Source organism: Amia ocellicauda, chromosome 22 (assembly GCF_036373705.1).
Source record: "Amia ocellicauda isolate fAmiCal2 chromosome 22, fAmiCal2.hap1, whole genome shotgun sequence".
Taxonomy (NCBI): domain Eukaryota; kingdom Metazoa; phylum Chordata; class Actinopteri; order Amiiformes; family Amiidae; genus Amia; species Amia ocellicauda.
This window is the reverse complement of record NC_089871.1, coordinates 6,798,607-6,823,315: the sequence shown is the minus strand read 5'-3', so window position 1 is coordinate 6,823,315 and position 24,709 is coordinate 6,798,607. Positions and strand designations below refer to the sequence as shown.

Sequence of the window (24,709 nt, the reverse complement as noted above, 5' to 3'; positions counted from 1 at the left end):
TCCTGTCGACAGCAGTCTGTGTTGACCCCCCACAGGTTGGCTGCGGTCCCAGTTCTGCAGTGATGCTAGCATTAGGTGTTACAAAAATATATAGTTTAATTAAAACAACTGTTCTTCTCTGTATATCATATCAGCAAGTGATCAACTTGCCTTTCAGTTCTTGCCCTGCTTTAGTAAAATGTGACGATGCCTTGCTTGCACATTGATCACATGTTCGAGTAAAACAGGTTGTTTGATACTCTGACATGCACGGCCTAGGTGTGTCGGGGCTTGCGCACTCATTGTTTGTTCACAAGCAGAAAGCCAGCTCTTTAAATGATGATTATCCGTCCCCTTGAAAGAGAGAGAGAGACAACTCCCATGCTATTCACGTCGTGACCGTGCCATATTTTGGAGAGGGTTGTCATTGTCCTCAAAAAAGACAGCTGATAACCAGACTAGTCTTCTGAAGGAGGTGAGACTTTTTATTCCATTTATGAACTTACTGACCGGTCTGTATCCGGATTCTGGGTAAAATAGTGGGATATTGCTGCAAATGACTAAACAAAGGCTTATTTCTATGTCAAATATGCTTCATATTGTAGTTAAACCCTAAGAAACTAATCTACGTGAAAATGTTATTATTTATTTACTATTATAAATTACTGTAATGACTTTCACGCATTTCAGTTATACTCTTACAGTGAAATTCTCTGTCTAGAATTTAGATAAGATGTCTGAGATCCATCAATTTTCTGTTATGTTTATTTAGAGGATATTCGTGCAGTTATCACAGGAAACTACTGACTCCCTTGGAGGGGAAAAAGTGAAATTCGAGTGAATGGCATTCTGCATGCGCTGTGTTCAACTTTAAATCTTGATTGTTTCACACCCTGAAGAAATAGTCGATATCGGAGACGTGTATGAAATAACGTGTATATTCCTCTGATCTTTCTTGGAAACCTGATTTTTCTGAATTCTTTTGGTGAAAGGTTAACAATTTAAAAATAAATAGAGAGCGCTGTGAGAAATACCAGCCTATCTAAATGGGATAGCGAGTGACCTGTTTGGAATAAATCACATGAAGTACATTGGTGCAAATGATGATGGTAGAATAAAAAGTCTGATGCTGGTTGATCCTGTCGTTTCAACATCTTTCTGGTATAAAAAATTCCAGAAATACTTCAGCTGCTGCTTTCAAATTCACTTATCTGCCATCAGTTCTGCCTACAATGACGCTTAATCTCTCTCGTGTGAGCGCCGGAAATATTTCTGTGCCCTGAGTTCCTCTGTGCCGTAATATTAGGCCGTCTGTAATTTGTGAGGCAGTAACTACTGGAGACCTTACTGACGGAGAGATTGCTTGCCGTTTCAGAGAGTATTCAAACAGGATATCTATTAATGACAACTCATGTATGTCCATATCTGTTTTCTGGATAAGAGATCTTGTGTGAGGTGTGAATGTCCAATACTGACAGACCCCTCTGTTTCAGTTTTATATAATTATTTGCCCATATATTGAGATTTCCAGTTCCTTTGGGTGTAGCAGAATGAAATGATAATATTCCTTTAAAATAGTGTTTTTGAAAATGAACTTTGTACCTACTTCTTAGACCTAGGACACTGTAGACAAACATGAGAATAGATAGATTAATCTCTTGGTAAAGTGGCAAAACTAGAGAAACCACTCTAATGCATGTTTCTTATCAATTGTTTGCGGATAACTCCGATCAGAATTATGATACAGTGTGGTGTTGTGTAATATAATGCAGGAGAGTTGACTAGTCATCCTAACCTTTACCATCCCCATTACATGCCAGATGAACCCTGTATACCGTATTTCTCTCTTCTTTTTTTCTTAACAGCAGTTCTTTTCTCGAAATTGGCTGAGAGGAACACGAAATGGGAGCTTAATTTCACACTTCCTGATTCAGTTCATCATCCTACAACCAGGACTTTAGCAGCTATAAGCTAATAACAGCTGATGGGCCGATACACAGTGCTGGCGCGGTACGAGCACTCTCCCGTCGACTGAGGAGTGTGGCTTAATTACTTTCTGCTTAAAAAAAATAATTTAATAGTGAGAAAAAAAGCGCAAGAGCTACAAAACAGGATCTTGAGCTCAGAGTGGAAGATCGACAGCAGTTAGGCGGTCTGATTTTCAATGGACTTGTACTCCTTAATCCTCACACTTGTCTTCAGTTAGGTGAGTAGAGAGTTTGTGTTTGTTTCTTCAGCTTGCATACTACGTCCCTTTCACTACAATATTTATTTCCTTTCTCTGAAGGAACAGGTAGTCCTCTTGTGACTGGGAAATAATATAACAATTGTTCTACAGGTGTTATGTAGTTAACCTCTGCTTTCACACATCCGCCGTGTAAAGTACCTTTCTCCTGCTGCTTCTCAGTTTTGATTTGCCGTGTTTTTTTGCCGGGCTTTTACAATTCTGTCCCATTGCTGAAGCCAATTAGGTGTCAGTTAGTCAACTCTAGATAGATGGGGTGTTCGAATGGTTTGTTGGGACAGAAAATAAACTAAGATCAGAGTTTCATCCTGATAAGTATGATTTGGGCACGGTGACAGGTGACACCTATGAAAAAGAAATGTTGTGAGTTCATGGTGGTGATGTATTGCAGAAATCCTTGTAATCTCTAAGTGGTTGTCTTTGGACAAGGAGCGAAAAATAATGTATCTTACCGAGCATGTTCATTGAGCTCCCTCACCCCACCCCACACACTTCTCTCTGGATATCGAAAATGGAGAAGTGTTGGAAACTGCTGATATAATGTGTGACGAACTCCATCAGAAATCACACTTTGCCTCAGTACAGACGCCTCTCCGTGTGCCGATTTCATACTCAAGAGGTCACAGCTGCTGCTGAAACGAAGCCCTAAAAATAACATTTCGACTTGGAAGATGAACAAACAATGTGCTGCAGTAAAATGTTGCTGCAGTGAACTGTTGAGTTGGAAAATTACGTAATGCATGTGCAGTATTAAAGAAGGGGAAAAGCAAGATTTGTTTCAGTTTCTGAAATGCAGTATTTTAACTGTTCCATGTTAATTATATTTAGTTTGCTCTGCATATATGTAGGTATATAGAACTGTGAATTTTCCTACGTGTGGTCCAGTCCTGTATTGTAAAGTTTGACCCTAGTTAAAATATTAAATAAGGTGCCACATGGAAAAGCTGTACTCATGTAGGCAGTCAATGTTCCTTGTTTTTTAATAACAAACTGTTAATAACTGTCAGTTCCTTTTGTCTATAAAGGGGGGGGGGGGCTGATGAAGGCATGATTCAAATAATAACTTTCAAATCCGGTAGTTGCTCAAGTAGAAAATAAAGCATTTCTGCATGGAAGCTTTATTTTAGTGCCTCTAGCTGTATCCGTAATTATCCTGTAGTGCTTAAAAGTAACACATAACTCATCCCTTTCAAGAGGAAATACTGCCATTCTGTGTCACTTATCACACAACACAAAACCCACAGCAAACCAGAGAACATGAGTCAGTAAACAACTGAAAAGCCATCGGAGGCATCCACACCAGGGACGCCCAGGATAGAAGCCACATGTTAGATCTGAAACTAAAGGCATCGTTTATCTATAGTATAACTACAGGGAAAAAACAGTTGTAAATTCAAATGGAAAGCCGTTCCATAGGGTTTCCCAGCAGCTCACATCTTTTGTCCTCCGAGGGAACAAAATAAATGATTCTCGGCTGAACAGCAAGAAGTGAGAAAGCTAGACGTCTTTATCACGGGCCGAGCCAAATGCGCAGCGGCGTCTGCCATCAGCGGAGAGCGGAGAATGACAAGCAGATACGGTGTTTGTCAACAAATTGTGCACTCCGAAAATATCCTTTTGTTAAGCAAATAGGGAAGGCATGCACAGTGTGGTTATATACGCCTAGTTTATTCTTCATCTGCTAGATCCTTTCAGGGTTTTCTTTAGAACAGATAAGCTTTTTATTTTGGAGGTGCTTTGCCAGCAACAGCTGATGAGCATTTCAAAGTGATTTGGATCTTCTGTGTTTGCTTTAAAAACAAATTGAAAGCCACTTACAGTGTCAAATGAAGTGACTTCCGTTGTCAATTAAATGCGATCAAGCTATTGCAGTCTTAGTGGTCTCTGACTATACTTTGATATATGCAGTTCTATGAAGAAGCCTTGTTTTGCTTTGTAAGTTTGTTTCAGGAAACGCAGTGCAGCCACTTCTGATATGATCAGCACTAGATGAAAAGCCCACAGCCTCCTGAATAATGTCTATAAAGTGTGGTTAAGGAGGCAAAGTCAACCTTTATATATTTCACATAACACAAATGAAAACCTCTACTAGAAGTAGTGAATATTTCCATTTTCTTAGCTGATGGTTTACCCACATTTAACCGAGTCATTTCCCCGACAGTCTGAAGTCAGCAGGACCTTATCAGAGCTCACTTCCTTCTGTCTCTCCACACGTGCTCATCGGCAGCACAGATTCCTCTCTGTGATGTCTAGATTTCTACCTGCAAGAGTGTGGGTTTCTCAAAGCACTGAATAATGGGCTAAGAATGTTGCTGCTGTAGAAGGAGCACTTGGATTGTCAGTGTAGCTCTAATATTTCCATCAATTCCAGAAGTTAAAACCAAACAAAACCAAAAATGGAATAGGTTTAGATGTTTCCATCGAGGATAACAAGGATAACCGGGCCAGAAAGAAGAGGAAAAAATTGCACAATGCAAAAGTGTTAAAATACTTTTCTCAGTCTAGCCAATGCATTCTTCTACTCCAAGCTGTGACATCACTGTCTAAATATGCTCAAATCTTTAGAACATCTTTTTTTTTTCCTTCTTATTTTCCATAATTTTATCATGATACAATTATACAAAATTAACACTATTTATATAAGATTTTCAGTTGAAGGCTAGTGCAGTCCTATCTTTATTGTGAGATCAAGTGGAATTCATGTGGCCCATTTTTTTTTGCTCCTAAGAGGGTCGAGTGAAAATGTTGGCAGGAGGAACAGGAAACGCTGGCTGCCGCCCACATTTTATTTGGAGAACTAAGATATTGTACAGAGTTCAAGAGCCGGCACTGGAGTTTTAAAGAAACAGGTGGCCTATTGCCCTGTCAATAAAAGGGTTTAAACAACAGCTTCTGCTAGATTTTCCTCCAATATATAGTTATAGCTATAGTTTCTATGATGTGACTGTGATGGCTAGCATAACCTGATTTCCCTCCCCCACACACAAAAATGCAAATGTCAAAAAATCTGTGGTAATTAAATGTTGAAGAGTAAACCAGTCTATATTGTGTGATATGAAGGGCTTCGTTGTTGTCTTCTGTTTTACACAATGGATTTTGCATTGGCTTTCTGTTATCCAAGTCAACCAGGATGCAGTATCGGTGGCCACACTAGTAAATAAATAGCTCCTTTCAATGCAACTTCTGCATTTGGTCAGTTGTTGTTGTTGGAATAGTTGCATATAGTCTTTATCTCTGTCAAGTGTATTACTCATATGACTACGTCCATTTGGGTAGGTTGTACACTAAAGATTTGCGTTTTTTTTATGTTTTGGGCAGGCTGCAGACATTTGGAGGCCGATCTTATCACTCAGGGTGTGGCCGGTCAGCACTTAGAGCTTGTTTTTGTTTTTTGCCACAAATGTTGGACTTTTGATGTTTCCTGAAAATGTGCATTCATGCCTAAACAGTACCCTTTCATTCAAATGAATATGCCATAACCCTTTTATCTTTCCATAACTTTCTGCAATACTGAGACAGAGAAATTATGATGGGTCTTTATTTTAACAAAACTGGCTTCATCCTGTTTAATTGCACAGAAATAAGTTTTGGATGAAACAAAAAAAGATGGTTGTCAAAGATTTTCATGCAAAATTGGCCTTATGAGCATCCCTGTACAAGCGAGTTTTGTACTTTAAATCTGAGGGAAGCGTTAAAAAAGAAAGCAGAAAGCAATGTCTGTTAGTGAAGTGGTATGCACGGCCCTAAGGGAGTCTTTCAGTCTCGCATGAATTATCTGTTCGCTGCAGGGTTTAATACATGTGACCATGGCAATACAGGGGGACACCAGGTCAGGACAGCCAAGCAGTTTAGAGAACCACAACAGACGATAGAAGTCAAGCCAAAAGGTGGATAAATGCAACTTGAACACTTTTGGTTGTGCTTTTCAGTCATCAAAGCGGTCTGAAACAGTCCCACTGCAAACCGAAAGCTTCTCAGCATGAGAGCCTTGCTTCCGTATTTGAATCATAGCAGAAGCTGCAGCTCTGAGCGCCGCGGTGCTCTGTGGTTTTCCTCTTTGGAAAACACTCGCCAGACTGAGCTACAGATGCAGGCAGAGTCACAGTCGCAGGCAGAGGGGCTTCACTCAAGTCAACGAGCTTTAGAGACCTCTATTTACTGTGAGTATCCTCTGTTCAGTTCTTATTTTTTTCCGCTACGTCTGTTGCAACCTGTAAAAAAAAAAGGAAGAAAGAAAAAGCCACGTGGAACTCTCCCTTTGAGGTGGAAATTAAAGTTTGGGAAACTGACAAAATAAGAGCGCTGATTGAACTCTACATTCCTGACTTTTTAGTGTGAATATTTTGTCTGTGATTGTGGTCATTCTTTTAAATCTTTGAATGTGGTGCCTAGGTCTTAACTGAAATCTCAATCTCAAAAATCAAGTGGTTTATCATTGAAATAGGAACTGTGCCTATACTTTTAGGGTAAAAACTAATTTATATCTCGGATTTCTGTGTGAAATCTGGCAAAATAAATTGCTGATTCTAAATAAGCGTACTGAAGTATTTGTGTTTCTGATTAATATATTTGCCTATTGTATATTAAGCAGCCGAAGGCCAGATTATAACTTCATATGGGACACATCTGTAGTTCAAAGCATTTGGTGAAGCAGCATATTAAACTTTTTTACAATCTCTGTTGAAGTGAGCAGATTCTGATTGAGGGAAAATGCTTGTGTCGCTGGTGTGTCCAGTAAAAATGTAAATTTGGCTTTTTAAATGTGTAGATGAATAAAACATAAATATTCAGGTGTTTTCGCTTATTAGGTTAGATTTGAATGATCAAACCTCTAAATATGTTGAATATATACACACTTTTTATTTATTGTATTCTCTTTCAACTGGTGTTTCTCACAAACCATGTCATACAAATCATCTTGGCAGGAAATAGAGTGTGACTTCTAGACTGTAAAAACAGCGAGTTCCTGTATGGTTTGAGTATTGATCTCTTCCCACAGCAAGTTATGAATTGAACTCTCTCTCTCTCCTCTCTCTCTGAGTCCCACCCGAGCTGCATCACTAGGTTATTAGTATGCACATCAAGTCCACACTTAAACGTCATTACTGCTCCACCGCCCGGCTGAAGACATGCAAATTATCCCGCCATATGCTATTTTGACTTTTATGCGCATTAAGCTTGACATTTCTTGCCAGGGTCACCCATACATTAATCTTCGCAGGAGGCATGTGTGGCTCGCACTCTAACTGCTATTTAAAACGATACCGTCTCCTCTTCCTCCTCTGATTATTGGATCAGATTCCACACACCCAATTATACTAGTCCTGCCTTAACCACTCTCACCGGCCAGCATGGTTGTGGGAGGGTGTGTTGGAGCCGTCCGTCTAGTGTGGCTGCGATGGCCTAAATACTGCGTGCAAAAACAAAGTTCACACAAGATGGTTTCTTCCATTTTCATATTGCTTTTTTTCTGTCCATATCGTCTGCTTAGCCGTTACCACAGGGCTGCTTAACTGAGCCTTGGTGATTGATTAAGAGGCCGAGATGCTCGAATGCAGGACACAGAGTCTCTTCCAGCTGCTGGAAAGTTGGATGGACCAGGGGGATGTTTGCTGTGGACGGTTCTCCCGCTCTCGCTCTGTGTCTTAATGGACTGTAGAGCTGTAATCACTGCTGGGCATATCAGCACGTCAGGACCGCGGACCCATGATGTTTGGGGTTTTGTTAGGGAACAGTTAACTAGCATACAGTTTTGTTTTTTATCAAGGTGGTGAGTTGGCCTTTTTGAATGCTGCTCTCTTAGAATAATGCCCCTGAAAACACCCTCAAATCCCTTTATTCGTTGCTCCTAGGTCTACATAAATCGGTATATTTTTACTTCATGTCCTAGTTAAAATGCAAATGTTTCCCCCCCCAAGTTGAAAGTATTCCTTCCCACATTATACTTTTTTATGCAATTATTTCTGCCTCTGTAAATCTGTACAGTGTTTCTTAAGAGTTCACACCTGAGTCCAGGACTCCCAAGAGCTGATAAGGAATTTTTTAATTTGTTGCCAGAGTCTGAATGATTTTCTGTTATCTCTCGCTGCCAGATTGGTCTTAGTGCCTCCGAATCACCTGCCACCGGAAGATAAAACTGAAGACCAGAAGAGTGTGGCTCTTTAGTCGAGGTGGCTTCAGAAACATTCCTCTGCTTTGCTGTCAGAGTTCAAAAGTAATGCAAGTAGAAAGGAAGAGAAAAGCAGACTGTGCCTTAGGGTGTGGCTCCTGAGTATATTTGTAATTCTGTGAAATAGCCATCTTGCTCAGTTGCTGAATGTTTTTCAGCCTTTGCATTTCAGAAGTGATTTAAACATGCAAGTCATAGCCTGGTCTCCTGAGCGGAGGGTCGTGGGTTCAGTCCCAAGAGGGGGACACTGCTGTTGTGCCCTTGAGCAAGGGACTGTACCCAGAATGCTCCAGTACAAACCCAGCCGTATAAATGGGTATGTGTCTCTGAAAATGATGTGATTTAAAGTAATGATTGTAAGTTGCCTGGATAATGTCATCTGCTAAGAAACATGTAGCATGAGTTTTCACATCCATAACCCCTTAGTACCTTTATTTTTATTTTTTTGAAGTACCATAGTACATTTTTTTAATAAAATGTATTTGTTTAGGACATTCAAAACAAGCCAAAAATCTTACGTACTTTTTCATATAAAGTCATAAACGCCAACACAATGTTTTTTTTTTTGTTTTATTCACCCTCTCATTGAACATGTATGTATCTGGAATCCAGATTTTCTATTGAACATGATGTACAAATCATGTTTTAAAATGCTACATTGATAGCAGAATTATTTATGGATTAGGCTGATGAATGTCCGAGCTGAACTATCACAGAGTGAAATGTTGATTAATCTCGATACTGTGGGAGTTTTACGATACAGAGGCCCCGTACGTCTCAACACATTCTGTCCATCACTGGTACTGTCTGCAATGTGTTGTACATATGTGCCGGTCCGTTGACTGGCACGGTGTGAAAAGCTGCAGCCAGATTAATTGAGAGCAATCCTTCATTTTGACAGGGGTTTCTCTGGCAGCACTATTTATGATATCTGGGTCAGTGTGTGTATAATGGAGATAGATCATTCACAGTTACAGAGCAGTGCAAGAGAGTTTTTATGCTTTATTATTCGTATTTATAATTGTGTTATTAAGTAGCAAGAAGTAGATGTGACCGTCAAATAAAACAATATCAATTATGTTTTTCTGTTTTATCTGCGGTTTATTTCTTAATCCATTAATCTGAACAAGAGAAACTTTAACATTTTTAATCTGAGTTGCCATCTGCTTGTACTGAATTTCTCATTGTTAACTTGTTAACTTAGCTGAAGCTTTTGCATACTGAGGCTGTACTAAACCCAGTGTGTATTGTCCTATGTCAGTGAAAGCACAAAAGACTCCTTTAGGTCCTCGGGCAGGATGGGTTATCTGCAATTATTAGGAAGTTGTTTTTTGGCAAGTGTTTTATCTGTGAAACCTGCTGAAGGGTGTAAAGATCAAAACAAGAAATCACACATTTTATTCAATCACATGACTGACCCCTCAATGTGTGTACTGTGTCTACTGATCAGATAAGGCCCCACACTTCCCTAATTGCAGTCACATTATAATCTGCTTTGTGGAGAAACACAGAGGCAATTCTAGAAGAACGACACCTAACCCTTTCAGCTCTGCACTACAGTTTACGGTCTCATTCCTCTTGGAAGTTGTCTTGGTTGGCTAAGTACAGGGTTGACTTTTGCTCTGCTGACTGTAATTCCTTTAAATCACAGATCTCCGTGGAACAGACTCCTCATGATTATCAGGTTTACTGTAACACACAATACTGTAAACCAAATATTGAAAACATGCAAAATAGGAGTGGTTTCACCATGTGACCAGTGTGACTCCCTACATCGTCCATAGGGTGCATAGAATTGATTAAATAGTTCAAAATTAAGTGATTCAATGTGGTAGTTTGGGAATGTCTGTTTCAGTGATATCAAGGTTAAATCTGACTTTTCAGCTGTTTCAGTGAAATGTAAACATGGGCATAATCAGAGTCATTAGAGAGCAGGAGGTCATGACCTTACTGGAATAACGGCCAGGCAGTGGGACAGCAGTGATGGATTGTGTCTGAAACTTACATTCCTCATCGTAATAAAATAAACCACATTAAAAACAAAGCAGCACAGCCTCAATCTGTCAAAAGCAAGATTCGGATGCCCACTTTGGCCACTGCACTCTTGCCAAAGATGACATTTTAAATAATTAATGACTGTTTTTAGTGTTTTTTTTTGTTTTTTTTTACCTGTCACAGTTTAAATCAATTGACCAACCCACAGGGTCTGTAATTGTCCCTATGAGAGAGTTTATAACTGCATGGAGAAGCGGTTCTTCAGGTTGAAGAGTACTGGGAACCTTCAGTTTCACCCACAGTGATTAAATTAGTACACAGATGTCAGCTGCAGCTGAGCAATGATTTCAGTTTCTTTCAAAGTTTACTTAAATTTTCTATCATTTTAAATCATAACAGATATATTACCTTAGTCTTACCTTTTTATCAACACATTTGGAATCTTTTCCCATAGAAATCTCACAATTAAATAATTATTGTATTTAAGAAAATTCTAGACTATAATTTCTATAAACAGTAAGTCGCTCTGGATAAGGGCATCTGCCAATAAATAAATATGTAAACTAATATAGACCCTACGGAGAAAAACAGAATAATCTTCAAATGTAGATATACAGTAGATTCTGCTAGTGTAGACATCTGATGGCTTTCTGAGTTAAGTGTGTGTGTGTGTGTGTGTGAGAAAGTTTGCAGTTTGCTTAACTTTTAGGTACAGGAATCCCTTATTGCGACTCAACTGTGTTTTTTGGCACAGACAGCCACCAGCAACTTGTATATCTTTTTTTTCTGTCAGGGCACACAGCGCTCTGTAAACCACTCTGTTGTAACTGTCCAGAGGCGCCCAGCTTAGCGATTGTTTAAAAACAACTATAGCACAGACTGAAAGCTTTACACAGTTTAAGAGCTATATTTATCTTTTGGTTATTCTATATGAAAAACAATCCCTCTATTCTCTTATTTCAAAATCTTACTGCTACCAAAATAGACCTTGTTGAGTAAGAAAAGCTCTGCTCTGTGTTGTGGTCGACCGGCGATGCCACGTTTCCCTGGAGTTTCATTGAAAGTGTCTCTGGTGTTGTTTTAGATTGAGCAGACCGGGCCGTGAGACCTCAAAGCCGCGATGAAAGGCGCTGCGAAGGGAGCAGTGGTCAGACAGAGCGTCCACGCGCCAGAGAGAAGCAGGCTGGTCTCCTCCTCGGCCATCGGCATGAAGACCTCCCGGTCGTCCACCACGCTGTCCGCAGACACCCGACTCAGCAGGGTAAGTCCCATCTGCGCAGCCAGAGCAGAGAGAAGCATGAGAACAAGTTATAACCGTACACTTTCCTCCTATTACCCCTCCTATTGGCCATCAGATAGAGGACCTTCACTGATCAGAAGAAGCCCTCAGCCCCCTGCCCAAACTGCGATCTGTGAAAAACAGTTTCAAGTCCCATCCACATGCAGACTTTGCTGGCAATACTGTTTCATCTAAGCATTCTGTATATCTTAAGCCAAATTATGAAACTTTATTAAATACAGACATTGGATTGCTAGCAGTTTTAAGTACTTTATTCCATTGCATTTCCACATGGGCAAAACCCTTTAAAAGTGGTTGGATTTTGTTGTATCTGATAATAAAATATATATCCTTACCTTGTAATATACAAGACTTTTGTATATTAAAATGTATGTTGATAGATATACATCACTCTATACTCTGTAGATGATATCAGTTTAATCAGATCCTGTATCGAACGCTGTGGCTCTGAGGTGATATTGTGTCGTTTTCACACGGCGGCTCTGCCTTGCCATAGTCCGGTACTGCAGCGGTGTTTGTGTGTGTGACAGCTGAAGAGGGCCAGCAGCGATGACACCCTCGCCAAGCCCGGCGTGGGTGTGGTGCCGGGGGCATCGCGAATGAAGAAGACGGTCACCACGGGCGCCATCTCAGAGCTTGCCGATGCCAGACCCCGTGCCTCGACAGGTAGGCCGGCCTTCCTCTCGTCAGCTCAGTCTGAAGTCTTCACCGGCTGGCGGGGCCCAGTTTCTGCCTCCCGTCCTCCTTCTCAGAATCAGTTTAACCTTTGGTTTGCAAGTATAACTGAAACTGTCGCCCTTAGTCTTTTATTAGTATATTTAACATTCTTGTACGTGCTTATCTGTGATTGCCAGTGATGTGAGAGTGTGTATAATACTCGCCACTAGAGGGCCACGGTTCATCACTCTATCCAAGTTTGTGAATTGACTGAACGAACAGTCAGGGTGGCGTCTCTGTTCTGTAACTGAACCACAGTGTGATCCATGTGGGAGGTAAAGATAATTCAGTTTAATTATTCCACTAGATCCCCACTCCACTGATCTGTAACGAGTGGACGGCACACTACACAGCCGTTGTATCATAATCTCGCCTCTCGAGCGGCCTGTCTTTTCTCTCTATCTTCTCCGGCCCTTCAAACTCCTCTCTGCCCTGAATTGTAACGAGAGAGTATCACACCGCAGGGACATGGCTTTATTTACATGCAGGGCTTTAAACGACAGCCTCTTCTGCTTCAGTATATCTGCAAAATGTGTTGTTTTTTGCTGAAAGAAGGTAAAGCAGAATGGATAGAACTGTACTGGCGAGAACACTAATAATAATCACAGCCATTAATAATCGTCTGTTGTTCCACTACAGGGGTTTGATTTGCTTATCTTCCGACAGGTGTTCTTCCTGAGCGTGTGTGTTCATTAAAACTCTTACCAAATTCCCCTTTTGATTTCATTGCCTCCTTAGGTGTCATTGAGTGGAATGAAATTTCAATACTAGGCTTTATGTTCTGTACAGTTTCTGTGCAGTTGTGTATTTGCCAGTGTTTTGTTGAATGTGGTTTGGTCAAGTATTAGCTTAAGCGTAAAAGAATAAATAATGAGTTGCACAGTATAAGAACATAATAAAGTTTACAATCGAGGAGGCCGTTCGCCCCATCGTGCTCGTTTGGTGTCCATTAATAACTGAGTGATCCAAGGATCCTATCCAGTCTGTTTTTGAATGTTCCCAAATTTTCAGATTCAGCCACATCGCTGGGGAGTTTGTTCAGATTGTGACGCCTCTGTGTGTGAAGAAGTGTCTCTGTCTTGAATGCCCTGAAGCCCAATTAGATCGTATCGTTATCTATTCTAATCAGCTATCGTCTCCTGCAGTGCTTTTTAATTTCGTCACCCCAGAGCATCCCCTGGTGATGAGCAAATGTAGTGACCCTCGGCATGAGCGCCCCTCCTGGTTCAATCGCAGGTCAGCTCTACTGAGGTTATGGAAAACCGCAAACACAATGGACACTCGGGATGACTCCTTCAGCATGCTTACTGACACGCGTTTTCACTGTGCTCTCAGTCAACATGACAAGTTCATGGCCTTTGACCCCTGGGATGTAATGAGGCGATGGAAAACCTACGAGAGTGTTGTTCCACGGCTTAATCTGAACAAATGTGCACTATTCACCCACACAGTGCTCAAATATCAGCAACGCTGTGGCCAGGCCCTCCCGAGCAAACAACCTCCTCTGGCAAAACGTGCTGCTGTTCCTCAGTCTTACAGCAAATACCCACGGCCAAAGTAAATACAATTTCAATAGCTTTGATACATATATTGCCAGGTCTGTAAGAGCAGATTTCATTAACTGTAAATCATATCTTCCCCACAGTTCCGCAGTGTTATCAGGAAGCAGTAAATGCAAATTGCCTTTATACAACACTATGTATTGCACACTAACATTGCAACTATTTTTATAATTTTTTGTATATGGATTTAAAGTAACCATTTTCTTATCGTTGACCTAGAAAGCCTATTCTATACCGTGTGGCAGTTGCAAGTGATAAATTATATAGAATGCGCTAATTATCATGTTTGTCTTGAGTCCCATAATTGTTGCATTTCTTCCTCCTGACAGCTGCTTCCTCGTGTAATGTCAACTCAGGGAGACGAGAACCAGGGAGTTGAGCACTTTATCTCTGTGCCATTCCTTCGCTGCAGGAAGCCCTGGGCGGCTGCTTATATTTACAGCTTTCAAAAAACAACAGCAGCCAAAAAAATAAAATGCTTTTCCTTCTGACGCACCTTAGAATGTATCTGGCCGTCATTCTCGTTCCTGAGACCTTGGGTGTCAGAGATAGCGAACGGTTAATCTGAGGCTTTCCTGCTGTACAAACTGCTATGGGTAGAATACTTTCTCATCCTCATCTCTGTCATTTAGAAGATCTGTGACTAATAAGGAAGAAAGATGGCTGGTTTAGAACTTCCTCTTTTTTTGGACTTTGAATGTATTTTTATATCATTGGTCACAGTGGTACTTTTCATTGTGTGTTCACTAAGGTCAAACAGTCGTAACTGGCTTTTAAAATCCTCAGCCACTGTCCGATTAAATATAAACGCATTCTCTCTGACTTTGACACCGAAAGGGTTAAATACATGTGAGGGCTTGGCTTCAAATCCAAATACCAGAGTCCTAGTGGAGGTGATGATTGAACAGAAAATTGCAACTCGTTTTAGGAAACCTTCAGGTAACCGAGAACAATCGGGGAGAGACTTGGTGCCCTGTGTATTTAAATAATACTTTGATGAAAACGCAAATGTCTGATTGTTCCCTAAGCATTTTGCTCATTAACACGTCATAATCACGTTACAAGGATTTCTTTACAATAATGAGAGAGTAGTAATTGCTTTAGAACATACTATGGCTGCATTTTTATTGTTGGGTATAGTTTTGTATTCTTCTCAAAAATGTAACAAATAGTTAGAAATGTCAGTAATCCAAAAGCTATTTATACAAACAGAGGCCAGGATGTAGGATGTTTCCCATTTATTTTTTATTTTTATAGAAAATGCATTATTTCAGATATTTTAAAAGAATGCTTCTCTGTAGCCGACTTTATTCTGGGGGAAAAAATAACAAAATGCCGCTTTCTGTTCATCTGTGTACCTACTTTAAGTAACCAAAATACTCTAATAAATAAGAGATCAGACCCCACCCCCTGCAGTTAGAGATGCTTCTTTATTCTGCTGCTAGTCGGGCACTATAGAGACTTCAGTGTTTCGAAGGAGTTGGTAATTTACCAAGTTCCCTTGTGAAGGCTATTGGAGGAAAGCGCAGCAAATTGATTTCATATACAATACAGGCATTTGAGGAGAGAACCGACATTTTCCTTCGGCTCATGCGAGGCACCGCATCGTTCCCGAAGCAATTTAAAAGCTCTCAGGCAATTAGCAATCGATTTAGTGCAATTCTGAGGCACCTTGTTTGGGAGCGTATCGTAGTCGGCCTGAAAAGGTTTGTCACTCAGCGTTATTCGCTGTTTTACCTCGCTGGGTTTAAACTGTACCTCCATCATTTAGTGCGTTTGTTTTTCTGTTTTTTGCAAGTGCAATGTCACTGCCATGTACAGCTTAGAAAAGCAAAATCCAGGCTGTTGAATTTCATGCCCCATGATTATTTTAATCCACTATCTCTGCTTGAATATTGCTGTAGATGTTTTGGCTGCTGAACCTGTGCGTCCATTAGTGATGCAGTGTATTTATTTGAGTGGTCGAAATAAGACTCCAGAATCCGGCACTCTTACAGACCTAATAACATTGGTGGGGAAAAAAGATTATGCTGGCCAACCTAGGCAGACGGTGTTTAACATTAATCTATCATTTATCATTCATCAGACTCGCTGAGTAAATATAAATGTCTGAGCGCATAGGAAAGTAGAGCAGGGGCCTGAATAAGATAAGGCACACATTTACTCCCAGTAAAATCGGCACAAATTAAATTCTTCTGCAGAGAAAGTTGTTGGCATCACTAAGGCCGGAAAACATTCCTCTGGCAAAGATCTGATACCTTATTCTGCCTCTGAGTTTCAGATCAAGAGAAATAATTAGCAAACATCACAGCTGTGTGCATTGTGATTAAACTGTAAATATTAAGGAAGCGAAGGCGGGGTGGGTCTGTTATTTTCCCACATGGTTCGCTGTAATTTACATATGTGGAAGCCAAGAAACCTTAACAGAAAGTACAGATACACACAATAATAAAGATACGAATAGCTTACTTAATTATTAATTAACTCAATTGTTTTGCATTGTCCATCTTATTGACCGTTGTCAACACAAGAAGAAATGACAAAACGGAAGACACCTACATCACAGTTTCCTGGTCTAAAAATACACCAGGACCTCCTATTATTTAAATCTGTTTTCCCCTGCCTCATGACCACACTTAATGGAGTGGTATTTCACTGTCACAGCGGGGTTGCACTTCTCGATACGCTCGTATAATCGCTTGACAAGCCGCAAGCACACCGGGCATTAAAAAACAAAATCCAAGAACATCGTGTACGAAATCTGACCGACTGGAAAGGGCCCAATAGGTCAGGAGCTTGATCAGCCATGGTGAAATTACACTAAACGCATGAGTGCTGTATAATTCTGAGCTGTGTGTACGGGATGAAAATATACAGTGTTCGATACCAGACTGGATGGTTAAAAGTCAGCATGTTGTGTAATAAGATTGATGCTTAACGGGTGGAAGAAAATACACCTCAGAAAAGGTCAGCCATGCACATCCTACAAAAGGATTCTCACGCTGTTTTGTGGTTCGTCATTTGGTACTCATACCTGTGCACTCATCACAATCCATTAGCAGTGGCTTGCTTAACACATTTTGAGTGTAATGGGGAAAACATCCAGTGCATTTGTGTTCATCTCAAATCTATAATGTACATTTACTGTAGGAATGGCTATTCTCTAGAAGCTTTTGAATGCTGACCTGTCAAAACACTGTCAATAAGAATGTCACTGGCCTACGTGGGATTAAATCAGGTATTTGTTTTCAGGCAAAATGATCTGAGAAAATATCGTGGGTGAATAATCGGAGCTGAAAATCACCAGGGCCATCTCCTCAGGATCGTTCAGCACTGTCAGGACTTGTCACTTATGCGATGGGTGGGAACTTGTGGTAAAATAACCGGAATTGTAAGCTTGCACTTTGTTTTGGCACCACTTAAAGGCCACAGTAAATGAGGATTTTCATATTTATTCAAGGTGTTAGCACTTTCATTCAACACAGGGTCCTTTGAAATGACTCGAACCATTTCGCTAATGGTTATTCCAGCTGTGTCATCACTGAAACAGTGATTAAAGCTGCCTAATTCAACTTAAGTGTGTGTCGAATTTGTGTCAGGTTTAAAGAGCACATGCAGGGGTTAGTGAATTCGTTAGCATATTGTTAAGTGGAGTACAGACAAGGGAGATATTTGTTTCTTAAGCTCTGCATACTAGGAGGCCATTTGTTAAAGTTATGTATCAAATATCCCCAAAACCGTTATATTAAGCCCCAGTTCTGTTTGACCATACTAAAATAGAAACTGTTAAATGTATCTGAAATTCAGCTCAGTTACTTTTTAATTTCCGTATGTCCCATGTTTGAATACCAAAACATTTATTTAGGATTTACACCATTTTTGGTCAGCTCGGTTACACACGGCTTCCTCCTAAAGAATCACTCTAGTTCCTGTTTTTGCTGATGTATCAGATTGTTCATATGAAGGCCCTTTGTACTAAATGAAACCTCCCTTTTCCCTTTTATAATTTTCTCTTGATTTAGTTCTGTATATGGCCTGTAATTGCTGTATTATATTACAGGTGTCAACATGAACTTTATGCTATCTGGTATCTAAAACTACCGGTTATACGATTTGGCCAAATGCTGTTTATTTTCATGCCTAAATGCATGCAACGCTAGTCTAAGCAGTTATATTAATGTTTGCCCATTTGTACCCAGGCTTTGTCATTTTGCAGAGTGAGTTGTACTGGGAGACAAGGGGTTAATGCACAAGCCACTCCAAGATGATTTATTCAAAACTTCATCAATATTTAAATAAAGCTTTTGCTGAAGAGAAATTCTCACTGAACCAATTAGCCACCAAAAGGTACACCATAGTTTAGATACAGAGGCTCATCAAACTGGCCCCATTTCTCTTTCCAATTTGCACTGTAAACGTTTTGTCCATGCGGTTGCCTAAAATTCAAGCATAGATTAAAAACAAAACAAATGTCTGAGTCTCAAGAGACCCGTTTTGTGTGTTCTTTGGGAAGTTCCTTTTGATAATGAGGATGTGTGCTCTGATCTCGGCCTCTTCTTATACAGCAGAAAGTCTGTGCACCTATTAGTTAGAAAAACATAGCAAAGTTTCAGTTTTACGACCTGTAGGACTTGTTAATAATGGCCAGTAAATAGTTTTGATTATCTCCAAAGTAGGTGCTTTGAAGATCTCCCCCTAATTATTATTGTTCACTTTGCACTGCAGTCTTCATAGCTTGGGCTTTGGCCTGGTGATAGTTTCGAAAGAGCAGATTTTAAAGAGGGCGTGGATGGACATCGATTCCAGTAAATGTCCTTCTTTCAGCTGTCAGACCCACTCAGCGTTAAGAGTTTCTGCTCAGCTACCTGAGGCTCGCCAACGAACACGTGACTCGACGCAGTGCAGAAAATATCACGAGGCATTTACAGCTTGAAAGTCACGAGCTGCGCCATGCCAGGCGTGAACCCCAGTTGTATGTTTTTGTAGTGTTGGTTCTGAGTATTTTGTGTGAGGTGGGGGTAAGGGAGATTAAAAAGTACCACCATCGTTAAAATGTGGGGAGACATGGGCATTGAGAGTGTCCTGTCACTAAAGGAGGCTGTGCTTGACACAGTGAGGTGTCATCCTGCCAGATTCAGCCACTGCACATTCCTCACCATATCGCCCCTCTGGCAGTGTATTTAGTGGGGAAAGCCCTCCCACTCCTTCCTTTGATGCGCTGTTCAAGCCCCTCAGCCTGAGTCGCCCCACCCCCCATCGGTTCCACTTGATCGCAATCTGCTGCGGCACTGGCATTTACACCCAATACCAAGTAATGCCACCCTCACTCTCGCTGGTTCTGCCATGTGGATTTCAAGGGAGTAGATTAAGATGCAAATGTTTGAAGAATGAAAATAATCTAAAACAACACGTGTATCTGGTTTTAGTATGAAAATGTCCTTTGCCAACCAATGTGTACCCTGCCACTAATGTCTTATCTGCCTCCATGGTTACATTGTGACTCGTTGCTTTTGATTGAGCTTAACGACGGTTGTTGATAGATCAGGTTTCTGTTTGTTTACTGAAGCGAGTTCACCAGTGATTTAGTTCATCACAAGGAAAGGATTCAGTGACAGTTTGAAGATATGAAATATGCAGAATGAATATTGGTGCAGAGAGCAAGTGGCGCAGGCGTCTGCTTCCCAACATTGAGATGTGAAAGCTTAACGCACAGTAATAGGATTAAAAACAGAAACTGATGCCAAAAGTCATAAGCTGGTGTAACTTTAATAGGGCTGTGCAGGGAGAGAGACGTTCACTGGAAGCCACATTGTGCAGGGGGGGGGCATATTCACCTAAGTGAAGATGCCACATCAATTTATTTCAAACGAGACTTATGGCTTTTACCAGCATCAATATTTGAAAAGCCTGCATACTGGATGAGACATGGGGGGGGGGGGGGGGGCTCTGTTGGACGAACCGAGCTGAGAAGGGTAAAGTCTGAATGGGCTGTAGCTTTTTTTCCATTTTTTTCCATTTTATTTTAACGCAAAGACTCTGAGAGAAAACCTCACCAGGCAGTGTCTGGGAGCAGACTGGAGTGTCTGCCAGGGCTTCATCTAATCTTTAAGGCTGCCTCAGCATTCGCGGGATAGATGAGGTCACGGGAGTTCACGTGAAAGAGAAGAAAAGAGACGGCTCGGCTGTCAGGCTTGCCAAGAAGACAAACACAGAGCCCCTCTCTCTGCCGGCTCCTCGCTCTTTCCTCCCACAAGCAAAAGTTTGTGGAGGTGCCTGCGATCCAGCCGGGCTTACAGCAGCAGCAGCAGCAGTCTCTGTGTGCCCTGCAAGCCACGCCCCTTTCGATTACAACAGTAACTTGGCTAATTAACTGCACTGTGCTGTTTGCAGTGGATGATATTGTCATCGGGCTGGAGGAGTGTCCACAGCTGAGGCAAGCCGGCTCTGGTAGCCGTGCCTGAGCACACAGAAATGCCTCCCTCCTACTAACACAGCGCAGTGCCTCTGCTCTCAGAGTGGACGGATAATCCCTGGTCTAACTTGTCGTGGATCTACTGTGCCTCGCTTGTTTACTCACCGCACTAACCGGCCGCCACAGCCGATGGATTCATCCGTTTCATGGTGAAGAGGCACAGTGATAGACTAAAGACATGGGGAACCAAGCTGCCAGACCAGAGGAGGTGGAGGAAGGTATGCTAGACCTTCTTCTTTTACTTTAATACTGCTTTTTGCTCTCTGAGTCTATTGATTTTAACAGAAAACGGCCAATGCTGGTTTTCTATAGTACATCTTCTTTTCCCACAGAAAGCCATGACTGCTGTATGTGATTATACCGTGAAACAATATATGAATTGTTTGACTGCTTAAGTTATTCTTTATGGTGGGCTTTTCCAATGTCACTGTTCCTCTGTGTGTTATAAATGTGTCTGGCAGTGTTTAAAGGAGAGACATGATGATCAGCAAAAAAACACAGCCAATATGTGATGGCAGGACATGTCTTTCAAAATGTAAATCCTGTGTGTGTGTTTTACAGTTTGTGTACTCGGCAGAAAGGCTGAAGTCTAAGATGAGAAAAGAGGAGTAAAATACCCTTTGGCTCGGGTGCAGACAAACAGATCACATGCTTTGCTTTTCCTTTATTTTCTGAAATTAAAGACAACTATCTGAGTGGATCGGTTTCTTCCAGACAGCTTTAAAGCCCATGAATTGATGAGTCTGTGCTGATCGGTGCCGAGACTGTGTGCCATACAGCTCACAGCAGCTTCCCTCACAGATAGTGGGTTGGAGAAGATTATATCAGAGCCTCAGTCCATTACCACCTCAAACACTCGTCTGCCCATGGATACGCCGCTTAGACCATTTCCATTTCAAAGTGCTTTTTAACTTTTAACGCTGCATTTAAATCTGAGCCATAATTTCTCTGCCTGAGCCTCACCTCGTCTGAGAGCCCTGTGCAACATGCTGCATTCAGCAGCTTTTAAATCACTCTTAACTGCAGCTCCCGGTGGTTATCAGTGCCCGACTCCTCACCAGGGCTGCCGAGTTACAGGAGCGTCGGCCCCTGCTGTGTGCAGTTAATACTGCTTCACAGAGACGCACTATTAGCAAATAAGTGTTTGCAGTGGTGTGCTGTCCACCTGATGTAAATAGCGGGTTATTAAAATCTGGGAGGGAGGTCTGTGTAGCAACTCTGAAAGAGAGAGTGCCCCGCACAGCACAGCATGATCGGCTGAAACGCTAAATCCTGTCATTTACACAGGCGGTGGGATTGGTGAGATAATGCAGGGTTGGATTCCGTCTGCACGAATACAGAACATCCTGGTGTGACAGCTGTGGGACTTTGTGTGTGAAATGTGTAGTTTCTGTCACCAGATCAGACACTAGCACCTGCCTCTCTGTACTCCAGCACACAGAGTTGTGCTGTGTTGACAATAGGACAGCAGGCTGACATTCCAGCAGGCTGCATGATGCTCACGTTTTGGCTTGCTTGTGTCTTTTTTTGTGTTTTCTAATCGCTTTGTTCGAAAGTTACGATTGTGGTGTTCTGATTCTCTTAACCTGGCACACACACACGCTGTTGGGCAAAGATTTAATATCGTCAGGTCTGCAGATCCAGACATGATGCAGTGGGAACACGTTTGAAATATGTGCTTATTCATTAATTCACATGACTTAGCATTTACTCATTCTTAGTTTAATTATTTTATTCCTCTGCTTTATCTGCCTTGAGCTTCTCCATCTTTAATGTGTGTGCTTGCAGGATGAATCTGGGTTATCGACCAAGAACAGTGATTGATTTGTCAACAAGAGATTTGTCTGACAGATCAGTGCAATGTCTGTATTTATAACAATTGTTTGACTTTCACAATGCAAAGATTTCTGAATTAGTTTCTTTGTTTGGTTTGTTTGTGTTTGTGGATTGGGTTGAGGATTTTTAGTTACACTAATGCACACAAGACCAACATAGTAGGAATTATCTTTCAAGCCCCAAATGCTCCCTGATTATCCTATAGAGGCTTATAGAAGAATGTCTTTATTTCGCTTCTCTAGTTAAATGACCGATAATGTTTAGCTTCGAGTTTACTTTGGTTTTAGGCATGTGTTAGGCATATTAACAATGAAAGGAATAAACAAGCTAACACCCAAAACACTCAGGTAAAATTAATTAAAGCCTTGCTTAATTTTGTTACTTTCTTATTACTTTCTTATTTTGAAACTAAACAGACAAGTCAGACTGTCTTGCGGTAGGTTGACATGCATAGTAATAAAAAACGGACTTATGTAAATAGTTCTATTGCAGACATCTGGAGTACAAACCTGCCTGTTGATCATAATTATACACATTTGCTGTAATTGTCTTGTCAGACCTGTTAATTTTGAAAGTGAAGGGTTGGTCCACTTCAGAACAAGCCTGAGCCGTGCTAATGATCTGCCAGCCAGCTGTCATTTCCCATGTAGTGCCACAGCCCTTGAGCAATGTCAACTACACACCCTGCCTTGTCCGTTAGCTAATTTATATTGTTCAACTGCCCTGCATACCTCAACCCATATGTAATGCACTGTTTGCTCACACTTTGATAATTATTAACCCAGAGGTCAGCAGTTATTGTGTTTATAACAGCCTTTATCACCCAGAAATCTCCCTCTGCGATTCGGTCTACCTTCATTGTTTCAGACCAAACTATTTTGTCTCAGCATGCAAGATAATCCTTTAGCATCACCACTGTCTCTTACTGCTCATACTATACTTTGCAAAATGCTATGGCTGGCGAAATGATTGATCTACCATTGGCGTGTTATAAATGTGTTACCTTTGCTCCATTGTCAGTTAAAATAGAATGAGTAATGTAATAAGAATTGATTCTTAAATGGGCAGATTTTTCTTAGTTTGAAAGATGTATAATGAATATCCCTGTAATGAGTGTCATTGATCAGAAGCTTTAAATAGAATCTATTTACTCATTCTGTCTTCAGAAACAGTGACTTTTTTTTGTGAAACAGTCCTGGAATTTTGTTACTGTTTTGGTGCCAAAGACAATATTTAACTTAATGGCCTGTTTGGCCTTTATTATTTCTCTTGCTTTAAATCAGCCTTTATATTTGCAAAGCATGAAAGAAGAAAATAATAAGATTCTGATACAGTATTGTGCTTATTCGGGGGGGCGGGGGCATCGTAATTAACATCCACATCAGATGTTTTAGATGTTCTTAATATTCTGTCTTTTGTAGCTTCAATATTGCTGGTATACTGGTATTTCAAATCCAGCCAAGGTTGGTAATTCAATCTCTGTCTTTGTCTGTGCCAGCTCTGAGCTGAGTGGCTCAAGATGGCAATTTGCTTAACAAGCGCCCCTTGCTCTCTTTCATAGTCCCACTATCATTCCTCTGCAGATTGAGCATATCTGGCTCAGGTTTTCACATTATATACACGGGACTTACCCACAGGAAATGTCGGCTTTGCTTTCTGTTTTTTCAGAAAAATGAATCATGTTCTCGTTTAAAAAAACAACACACAAGATATATAAAGCAGACGTGTCTTTGGACAAGTTTTAATGGTTTGGGACTGTGTTTTAACAACACTAGTTCATTTGGTGTGAGATCTCTAAATCTAAAACTGCAATGTTTTGTCCTTTGTGGTGACTCTGAAATTGATCTGCTCTATCTATCTGACAGTGACAGTAACTGGTCCTTAACTGAAGGCTATAGTTACATGTCTCAACTAGTTTATCAAAGAGGTTTTAGCAGTAGAAATAAGCTTACTGACAGTCCGGTATGATCTCAGAACGTAAATCCCCAGTTGGTGGAGAAATGTTTGTCCAGTGAGTTGAGAGAGAACCGGAATGGTTTGTGCTCAAAAATGGGCAGCTAAGTTTGCAAGCGGTCACTTTTGGCGTAACTGAAATATTTTCAGGATCAGTAATGCTGAAAAGCTTCCAAGATTCAGGAAGAGAGGGACTGAGTGAACTCTCCACAGATGTCCACCTGGACATGATAAAACCCATAAATGGGACCCCCTGTACACCTAATACTTCATAAAGCTTATGGCTGCATTTCACTGTAGACAATCTATACTTAATATACTTTAAAATTATTTGTGATGCTTGCCTGCTGTTTGAGTTGGGCAGCGATCTAATAAGCTGTGTGGCTGTGAATGTCATGCGAAGCCGTTATCTGTGGGGTGATAGCAATATGATCAAGTGTGGCTTATCTCGCTGTCTGCAGCTTTGCATGTTGTCCAAACA

General features: G+C 41.0%; 1 protein-coding gene across 3 annotated transcripts in view; it reads left to right on the top strand.

Moving 5' to 3' along the window:
* The first annotated feature begins 2,049 nt into the window (after positions 1-2,049).
* Positions 2,050-24,709, top strand: part of specc1 (sperm antigen with calponin homology and coiled-coil domains 1) — a 69,221-nt gene continuing 46,561 nt past the window's right edge. The window contains exons 1-3 of one of the 3 annotated variants that reach the window (XM_066696174.1): positions 2,050-2,185; positions 11,473-11,649; positions 12,219-12,354. In XM_066696174.1, the coding sequence (XP_066552271.1) occupies positions 11,509-11,649; positions 12,219-12,354 (277 nt within the window). In that variant the 5' untranslated portion in view covers positions 2,050-2,185; positions 11,473-11,508. Of the gene's footprint in view, positions 2,186-6,275; positions 6,385-11,472; positions 11,650-12,218; positions 12,355-20,302; positions 20,658-24,709 lie in introns of those variants that run through there. The other 2 variants (XM_066696173.1, XM_066696175.1) reach the window with 2 other exon arrangements.